Source organism: Argentina silus (assembly GCF_951799395.1).
Source record: "Argentina silus genome assembly, chromosome: Y".
Classification (NCBI taxonomy): domain Eukaryota; kingdom Metazoa; phylum Chordata; class Actinopteri; order Argentiniformes; family Argentinidae; genus Argentina; species Argentina silus.
Window position 1 is genome coordinate 51609812 of NC_139654.1, and position 10617 is coordinate 51620428.

The window sequence follows — 10617 nt, forward strand, 5'->3', positions numbered from 1 at the left end:
ATCTGCTTGAACTTTCTCTGATCGTGATGAAGTTGACCAGGTTGATCATAACAATTTTATAAACGTCGATGGTCGGTGAATATTGCATGAGCGCAGGTAAGGAAAACATGGTCCGTATGTCTAATGCAGGCAGATGTTTCATTCCTCAAATGTCAATGGCTCGGCCAGTATGTCCTGCAGTTTTATCTGGATGAAATGAACCGCGTGGCCAGTATGTCCGGCCAGTATGTTCGGCCAGTATGTCCTGCAGTTTTATCTGGATGAAATGAACCGCGTGGCCAGTATGTTCGGCCAGTATGTCCTGCAGTTTTATCTGGATGAAATGAACCGCGTGGCCAGTATGTCCGGCCAGTATGTTCGGCCAGTATGTCCTGCAGTTTTATCTGGATGAAATGAACCGCGTGGCCAGTATGTTCGGCCAGTATGTCCTGCAGTTTTATCTGGATGAAATGAACCGCGTGGCCAGTATGTCCGGCCAGTATGTTCGGCCAGTATGTCCTGCAGTTTTATCTGGATGAAATGAACCGCGTGGAACAGTCCGTATTATGATCGACGATTTCTGAGACATCAGACAACATCTTAACTGTAAAACATGATATATTTGGGTATTTAACAATAACGTAATGATTTTGATTTCACGTTACGCTTCCTGTTTTCTTCCCGATATCCAGGTCAGTTGCCCATTGTCAATACAACTGTTCGGTCATTCCGACAATATAGATCGAAATATATAAATATATATACAATAAAATGAACAGACTTCAAATATGTGTTGCCCATAACATGTTTGATTAGCTTTCATTTACGTTAAATAGTACCCGAAAACCACCTTTACAACCTAGCGGTGGAGGAGGTTGGAGTAAAGCAGTCTCGTTGAAATGAATGGAAAACATTGATACTATTTATCAAGCTGTTATCGTCTCCTATCCTATGTATCTTCTTCAAGAGCATTTGTTCCCATATGGCCATGTAAAGTTAGTCATGAGCTCTTATTAGTCAATATTAGATTAGATTCAACTTTATTGTCATTGTGCAGAGTACAAGTACAGAGACAACGAAATGCAGTTAGCGTCTAACCAGAAGTGCAAAATAGCAGAAAGTGCAATGAACAGTATTTACAGGTAGTGCAATATATGAGCAGTAAGTAGTGCAGTATAATATAAGCAGTGCAGTATAAGCAGTATATGAGTAAGCAGTAGCATTATAGCAGAATAAATAGTTACAGTATGAACAGTGTAGCAGCATATGAGCTGTATAGGTAATGCAGTCTAGCAGTATATATGTATTAACAGTAACATGAGGTAGATAGCAGAATAAATATAAATATGGAATGCCGTATAAACAGTATAAACAGGTATGTACAGTATGTGCAGTAGTATTAAAGAAAATATAAGGATATGTGCATTATGTGCATTATGAACAGTATGGACAGATATGTACAGAAGAGCAGTGGTATTGAGTAAGAGCAGGGGAGGGGAGTAATAGTGCAATTGTCCGGGTGGGTGGGTGGGTGGGGGGGGGGGTTGCAGGGGTTGCAGGGGTTGGTAGGTTGTCAGGTAGGTGCAGTGTTCAAGTTCAGTAGGGTGACAGCCGCAGGGAAGAAGCTGCCTCTGAACCTGCTGGTTCGGGTGCGGAGAGACCTGTAGCGCCTCCCGGAGGGGAGTGAGGTGAAAAGTCTATGGTTGGGGTGAGAAATGTCCTTGACGATGCTGCGTGCCTTACGCAAGCATCGTTTGCCCTGGACAGCCTCGATGGAGGGGAGTGAGGAACCGGTGATGCGTTGGGCAGTTTTCACCACCCTCTGCAGTGCTTTCCGGTCCGATGCCGAGCAGTTGCCATACCATACTGTGACACAGTTGGTAAGGATACTCTCGATGGTGCAGCGGTAGAAGTTCACCAGGATCTGAGGAGACAGATGGACCTTCTTTAGTCTCCTCAGGAAGAAGAGACGCTGGTGAGCCTTCTTTATCAGGGTGGAGGTGTCGAGGGTCCAGGAGGGGTCCTCAGAGATGTGGACACCCAGAAACTTGAAGCTGGTGACTCGCTCCACCTCAGTCCCGTTGATGAGGATGGGGGTGTGTGCGCCAGCTTTAGACTTCCTGAAGTCCACAATGAGTTCTTTGGTCTTCCTGGTGTTGAGAGCCAGGTTATTGTCGTTGCACCACACTGTTAGGTGCTGGACCTCCTCCCTGTAGGCCGACTCATCGTTGTTGCTGATGAGACCGATCACTGTTGTGTCGTCTGCAAACTTAACAATGGTGTTTGAGCCATGTACAGGTGTGCAGTCGTAGGTGAAGAGGGAGTAAAGGAGGGGGCTCAGCACACAGCCTTGTGGAACGCCAGTGTTCAGGGTGAGGGTTGAAGAGGTGTGGTTGTGAAGCCTAACAGACTGCGGCCTGTTGGTTAGGAAGTCCAGAATCCAGTTGCAGAGGGAGGAGTTGATGCCCAGTTGCCTGAGTTTGGAGATCAGTTTGGAGGGGATGATGGTGTTGAATGCTGAACTGAAGTCAATGAACAGCATTCTCACATAAGAGTTAGTCTTGTCGAGGTGGGACAGGGCGGAGTGAAGTGCCGTTGAAATGGCATCCTCTGTACTCCTGTTCTGCCGGTAGGCGAATTGAAAGGGGTCCAGTGTGGGTGGTAGGCAGGTCTTGAGTTGAGCTAAGACCAGCCTCTCGAAGCACTTCATGATGATGGGCGTGAGTGCCACTGGTCGGAAGTCATTTAAGCTCGTTGCAGTGGAGTGTTTTGGCACCGGCACGATGGAGGTGGTTTTGAAGCACGCGGGGACAGCTGCTTGGGCTAGGGACAGGTTGAATATGTCAGTCCAAACCTTAGTCAGCTGCACAGCGCAGGCCCTGAGGACGCGTCCGGGGATCCCATCAGGACCAGCAGCCTTGCGTGCGTTAGTCCTGCTCAGTGCCGCACACACGTCGGTGGGAGAGAGTGAGGGGCTGGTGATCCGCAGGGAGCACAGCCTTGATGGCCACCTCCTTGTTGTCCCTGTCAAAGCGGCCGTAGAAGTGGTTCAGCTCATCAGGGAGGGAGGCGTCAACGGAGAGGGGTGGGGTGTTAGTTGGTTTGTAGTCTGTGATGGCCTGGATGCCCTGCCACATGCGTCGGGGGTCAGAGTTGTTCCTGAAGTGATCCTCTATCCTCAGCTTGTGGTTGTGCTTGGCCTTTTTGATGCCCCTCTGCAGATTAGCCCTGGATGAGCTATAGGCCCGAGCATCCCCTGATCTGAAGGCAATGTCGTGTGCCTTCAGCAGGAGTCGGACCTCACTGTTCATCCATGGCTTCTGATTAGGGAAAGTGGTGATCTGCTTGAGTGTGGTGACACTGTTGATGTTGGAATTGATGTAGTCCAAAACAGAGGAGGCATATGAATCAATGTCCGTGTGGGAGTCATGGGTGGCCTGAGTGGCAAACACACCCCAGTCAGTGTTTCCAAAACGCTGCTGGAGCGCTGAGTCAGCTCCCTCTGGCCAGAATATAAGCAACTATATACTATTATTTAGTTAAGGAACAAATGATGTTTATTACTTTTACCCATATTGTAATAGCTGAAACCTGCTCAAACTAAGCTTTTAATGACAGATAATCTCATAAAATTGTGACCATTTTTTATCAACAGTCATGCTTTACTGCTATATATATATATTTATAAATAAAAAACTAACCTACTGCACATATATAGGCTATAGCGGTAAAGCATGATTGTTGGGAGAGGGATGCAGTAGTGATGTTGCCAGCAGGAAACGCTTTTGCGTCCAGATTGCAATATGAACTTCAAGTACGATGGCAGAGGTACGTGTCTACACAATCCTGCATGAACATTGGAATATTTTGCATACAGCTTGAAAGTATGCCCATCTTGGACCCTTAAAACTTCTCCAAAACAACCTGTTGACCACTTCTGATGATTTGGTTAAACTAACCCCCATGGTAGTCACTAAATCCTTGTAAACTTCCCTAGCAGCATCTGAGTATCTACCACGTTCAAAAGTTATCTCTGTCAAACTCGTCTCTCTCCTCCCAGAGACTCCTTCACACACACACACACACGCACGCACGCACACGCCTGTGCACAAACATATAGCTACTCTTATGTGCCTTTATTCATGCCTTGTTCATGGCTCATAAAATAACCTTTGTCGTAGTTTATCGACGAAATGTCTGACACTCCAAGCTTGCTATTGAACAGAAGTAGCAAGCTAGATAGTGTTTTGTCAAAAATTATTGCAGTTTGCCATCAGACAGTAGTACAAAAATACTCCGCTCCGCCTAACACGGTTGCAGCCTGGCTAGCTCTCCCTCTCGTTCACACTCCCACGTCTGATACATTATTTCTAAAATAAAAAAAGCCCCAAACGGGATATGTTAGCGGTTTTCAGTTTGTTGTCGATGAGACTTTGGCGAAGACAATCATATAATATTGGGTTCATTCGTTTTTGATTCCGGAGCTGTGTGAATCGTTAATCGTTTATCGTTTATCGTTAATCCTAACGATAAAACAAGGGTTGGCACTTATTTGAGTGATGGTTTGAAAAACCAATAGAAAGTGTGGTTGGGGACAATTGATTTAAATAAGTATTTAGTATTTGTAAATGCTTAAACAAGTTTAACGTGGGCGTTTTTTTTTTTTTTTTATTTACATACTGTAACGACCCTGTGTAAGGCCCGTTAGCAGCTCCGCCAAGGGAGTTAACTCTCTTGGTGTTGTGGCTAGCGCGGCCGGTTTGTAAGCGGAAGGTTGCGAGTTCGATACCCGCTTAAGGCAAGCTACTCTGCCCCGCCGTTCGTTACAATACATTTGCACCGATCGGAAGAAGGCTACGACTACTAAGGCTACTATCTGAGAACACGCCTGTGTTCTCTGAGCTCCAATAAACTCCAGCTAGCTCCATTATGACTTTCAGTTTCGCTTATCGCTGTTTTCGTGGCTTCAAAATAAAAGTGCTTCAAAATAATTTTAAGATTTCAATACATCTCTGGTGCCACTCTACTCCTCAACACTTCCAGAATGTGAGTTGCGAGGTGAGTTTTGAATTGAAAATGTTGCTGGCTGTTTACTGCGACCATACATCTCAAACATCTTTGTGCTCCCAAGTAGAGTGGTACCAGAGATGTAGAACAGATGTAGAACAGTTGTCTCCTTCTAACCAAGCTTCTTGCTGATGGTCTTGTAGCCCATTCCAGCCTTGTGCAGGTCTACAACTCTTACCCTGATGTCCTTTGAATGTTCTTTAGTCTTGCCCATGGTGGTGGAGAGGTTGGAATGGAAGAGATTGATTCTATTGACAGGTGTCTTTTATACCCATAACAAGCAGAGATTAGGAGTACTTTTCCTAAAGTGACAGGACTAATCTGTGTGCCTCATGGGCATATAACCGGTCTGTATGAGCCAGAATTCTTGCTGGTTTGTAGGGGATCAAATACTTATTTCCTTCGATCGAATGCAAATGAATTTATAACTTTATATAATGTGTTTTTTCTGGACTTCTTTGTTGATATTCTGTGTCTATTTGTTAAAATAAAAGTACCATAAAAATGATAGACCACTCATTTCTTTGTAATCGGGCAAACTAACAAAATCAGCAGGGGATCAAATAATTATTTCCCCCACTGTATATACGTTCTCTGGTGTGCTGACAACAAAACAGTGCTTTTCCGCCCCGAATTTGCACATGCTTTGCGCTTGTTTACATGAAATACATCTCCTTAGAGTGGTATTTTAAAAGAGTGGTGCCAATGGAATTACTGGAGGCTTCAAATAGTTCCAAAAAATCCGTCCAGATTTACTCAATACATGGCTACTCTCAAGTAAAACAATAAAACTACCCCCATTTGGAAAATCTCACTCTTGAATTGGTTTAACCATGCAAGTTAAATTTACAGTATCTATACAGTTTGAAAATGATTAGGTAAGCTAGTAATATTTCTCAGACTGGCTCCGCGGGCAAACAAACAGTTGACTGGCAACTTGCTCCATAGGTTTGCGTGAAGGAACTATTTGAGTCTCCATAAGTGTTAGTCAAAATATACAAATATTTTATGTATAGTCTATATTTTATTTTATTGTATTCCCATAACAATTCATTATGTCCTATATGTTTTAATACCCTTGTCCACAGGCTAGCATAGCTAGCAGAATAGCGAGTTAAGAGTCTGATTAGGTTTTTTGGTACAGTTTGTGAAATTTACCCGTGACTGTTTGTGCTTCATTTGTTTACACTACAGATCCACCTCACAGCCCAGCTACTATTTCTGAACCCGTCCACAGAGTTGTTGCTGTGGTTCTTCAGTCCAGAAAACCACACCTTGGGGTCCAGAGATGGTGGCAGTGAAGCTGGAATACTGCAGTCAAACACTGGAACTCAATGTGGTAGTGAAAGAGGAGGAAGGAGGAAAGGAAGTGAAGGAGAAAGATGTGATGGTGAAAGAAGAGGAGGAGGAGGAGGAGGAAGTGGAAGAGAGGAGGAAGAGAGGAGGAAGAGAGGAGGAAGAGAAGGAAGATGTGATGGTGAAAGAAGAGGGAAGAGGATATGAAGTGGTGGAGGAAGATATGAAAGAGGAGGAAGGAGAAGACGCAGAAGAAAAGAAGGATGTGATGGTGGAGGAAGAGGAAGCGGAGGATAAAGATGTGATAATGAAAGAAGAGCAAGGAGAAGATGAAGTGGAGGAGAAAGAAGGTGAGATTATGTACAGTACCTTCGGAAAGTATTCAGACCCCTTCACTTTTTCCACATTTTGTTGTGTTATAGACTAAATTTAAAATGGATTAAATTAAAATAATTTGCCATCAATCCACACACAATACCCCAGAATGACAAAGCGAAAACAGATTTTTAGAAATGTCAGTAAATTTATTAAAATCGCAGAAATGCAGAAATACCTCATGTACATAAGTATTCAGACCCTTTGCAAAACCTAGACATCCACCACAGGAGATTTATAAAAATCTTCAAAGTTGAATGGTGGGGAGGAAAAAGCATGGGACATCCTCTCAGTCACTCTACAAAATTGGTCTATAACCAAGTGGCCAAAAATAATCCCTGAATGGAAATCTTAATATATAATATAACTTAATAATCTAATATATCTTAATAATCTCATATCCATAATTGTGTTTGCAACAATGAATTCAAGTGATAGCAAAGAAAGTGGCTGGAACTGTGTTTTCGTTTTGTCATTCTGGGGTATTGTGTGTGGATTGATGGCAAATTCTTTTAATTTAATCAATTTTAAATTGAGTCTATAACACAACAAAATGTGGAAAAAGTGAAGGGGTCTGAATACTTTCTGAAGGCACTGTATTTGTATATTTATTTTTGTTTTTCCTATGATTTCTCCACAGGAGTTGTTCATTCATTCAAACAAAATTGATCATGAAAATACAACTGTTGAGCAACGGAGTCTTAGGTAGGCCTATAATACATATGCCTTAACACAATCATTAATCATGGAACATTGATTAGGCGGTAGCGGGGGTTGGAGGGGCGTGCACACATGCTGACATAGCCCCCCTACTGGTTTGGGTGAATGTCAATTTAGATGAGACTTGAATTCATATTACACTATATATTTACAGCATATATTTACTGCCGTTAAAGACACATGGTGTGATGCTGAATAGACTCAACATGTAGAGCCATGGCTAAAGCCTTGGAAGATCTCCTCTCCTCCTCTCTCCTCTACTCCTCCTCTTTCCTCCCCTTCTGCCCTCTTCCTCCACTTTCCTCTCTCCCTTGCTGCACTCGCCTTTGCCGTACCTTTCTAGTAAAGTAAACACACTTGATAAAGAAATCAGTAGGATCGTTTTCTCAAGTATTTTATTAGGGACATTACAATGCCTTAGCAACTCGCCAACTTACCACTACATATTTTAGATGGCATCATTTCTTTGTACGCCTTCAAAATTACAGGGGCATTTTCAAGAGCCCAGAGCCTTCTCCCTACCTGACTATTCTTCGCTTCTTCATCATCAGGGGCAATCTTTCTCTTCTGTAAAAAATACTTTTACAAACTCATCTGAAAGTTAAATGAAGCAGATTTTATTTGACTAATGTTAGCTAGACCCAGCTTGTATCATCATTTAAACTGATTGCTAAATATTACCTTGAGGAACTGTGTGATCTAGCATAGTCACATTGAAAATAACTGTCATCTAGCTATTCAACAACATAGTCGCCAATAAATGGTAAAGGGGAAGTTTTGTGGAAAAAAGTGTGTAGCTTAGTGCTAGCTAGCTATCTCTCTACATTATTGTCGCTGCTCAAACCTGGTCTTGTCCCACTATCACTCAACTGTGTCTGCATTTGCGCTCTCACCTATAGTCTACTAGCAACGTGAGTGGTTGACACTCCGTCAGAGTGCAGAGAGACTATATGTTGTTGCGTACCTCCATTTTTAAGTTTTTATTCTAGAAGTCCCACAGCAGCGGGGGTAAATATCTTGCAGTGAGGGGCCAGTGGAAACACTGGATGAGGTACTCATTTGCATTTGTTGTAATATCAACACACTCTGACAACCTCAAGTTCCCACAGTTTCTGCAGACCCCAGATGTGTTACTTCTGACACTGGTGAGCCTGTGGAAGCACTACTTGTTCTCATCTTTTCTAATCCTGTATATGTTCCTATTCTTACAGGAGAGAGCTCCAACCAAGGCTTAGACAGCGAGCCCAGCTCCACCGCATCAGGAAACCATAAACAACACAGGCAGAGGAGCTTAAGACAGAAGAATCACCAGTGCATGGACTACTTCAGTAGTTTCTATGAGCAAGAGGATTTGACTCACAGAGGAGAGGAGACTCACCCTTGCCTTCAGTGTGGAAAGAGTTTTGGTCATATGAGTAACCTAAAGAGGCATCAGAGAATACACACAGGAGAGAAGCCATACCAATGCTCGCACTGTGAGAAGAGTTTCAGGGATGTGGGGCACCTAAAGACACATCAGAGAATACACACAGGAGAGAGGCCACACCACTGCTCCCAGTGCGGGAAGAGTTTCAGTCATCCAGGAGACCTAAAAGTGCATCAGAGAATACACACAGGAGAGAGGCCATATCACTGCTCCCATTGTGGGAAGAGTTTCACTATTGCAGGATCCCTAAAGACACACCAGAGAATACACACTGGAGAGAGACCATACCACTGCTCCCACTGTTGGAAAAGTTTCAGTCAGGCAGGAGCCTTGCAAACACACCAGAGAATTCACACAGGAGAGAGGCCATATCACTGCTCTCAGTGTGGGAAGCATTTCAACAAGACAGGATCCCTAAAGGCACATCAGAGAATACACACAGGAGAGAGGCCCCATCACTGCTCCCAGTGTGGGAAGACTTTCAACAAGACAGGATCCCTAAAGACACACCAGAGAATACACACAGGAGAGAAGCCATACCACTGCTCCCAGTGTGGGAAGACTTTCAATCACTCTAGCAACCTAAAGACACATCAGAGAATACACACAGGAGAGAGGCCCCATCACTGCTCCCAGTGTGGGAAGACTTTCAACAAGACAGGATCCCTAAAGACACACCAGAGAATACACACTGGAGAGAGACCATACCACTGCTCCCACTGTGGGAAAAGTTTCAATTTGGCAGGAGCCTTGCAAACACACCAGAGAATACACACAGGAGAGAAGCCATACCACTGCTCCCAGTGTGGGAAGAGTTTCAACCAGGCAGGAGCCTTGCAAACACACCAGAGAATACACACAGGAGAGAAGCCATACCACTGCTCCCAGTGTGGGAAGACTTTCAACCAGGCAGGATCCCTGAAGGCACATCAGAGAATACACACAGGAGAGAAGCCATACCACTGCTCCCAGTGTGGGAAGACTTTCAATCACTCTAGCAGCCTAAAGACACATCAGAGAATACACACAGGAGAGAGGCCCTATCACTGCTCCCAGTGTGGGAAGAGTTTCACTATGGCAGGAGACCTAAAGAGACACCAGAGAATACACACTGGAGAGAGACCATACCACTGCTCCCACTGTGGGAAAAGTTTCAACAAGGCAGGAGCCTTGCAAACACACCAGAGAATACACACAGGATAGAAGCCATACCACTGCTCCCAGTGCGGGAAGACTTTCAATCGCTCTAGCAGCCTAAAGACACATCAGAGAATACACACAGGAGAGAGGCCATACCTCTGCTCCCAGTGCGGGAAGACTTTCAATCGCTCTAGCAGCCTAAAGACACACCAGAGAATACACATACAAGTGCATACAACTGCTTCATCCTAATCCTTCACCTAACCTCCACCCCACTGAAGTTGACAATGGTTTATTAGCATCTAATAGTTTGGTAGCAAGTCCACTGATGATTGGTTTGTGATAACCAACTTACATTTTAGCTGCAATGTGTTCATCTGTACAGCAGGGGGCAGAGAAGATTCTCTGTTCACTTACAGTACTACCAATAGGGGGCATTTCCTCACTTCACTTTACTTTCAGCTGTAGAAATATATATAAATAGCTCTTTGCACAGGTTTACATTTTGGGCAAATATTGCAAAACAAAAACAAGATAAAATCAAGCTCAGGCACAGATCTCTGTCACTCTCTTCATACTCCTCAGTAGCAGACATGCTTCTGCTGGCCTTCTAG

General features: G+C 44.0%; 1 protein-coding gene across 1 annotated transcript; it reads left to right on the forward strand.

Moving 5' to 3' along the window:
- On the forward strand, positions 1–10617 carry LOC310824179 (uncharacterized protein; the record flags this gene model as incomplete). Its single annotated transcript, XM_083696991.1, has 4 exons — positions 1–96; positions 6241–6692; positions 8649–9005; positions 10589–10617. Exons 2-4 carry the CDS (start codon positions 6335–6337, stop codon positions 10615–10617), a joined length of 744 nt encoding a protein of 247 aa, XP_083553117.1. The 5' UTR covers positions 1–96; positions 6241–6334.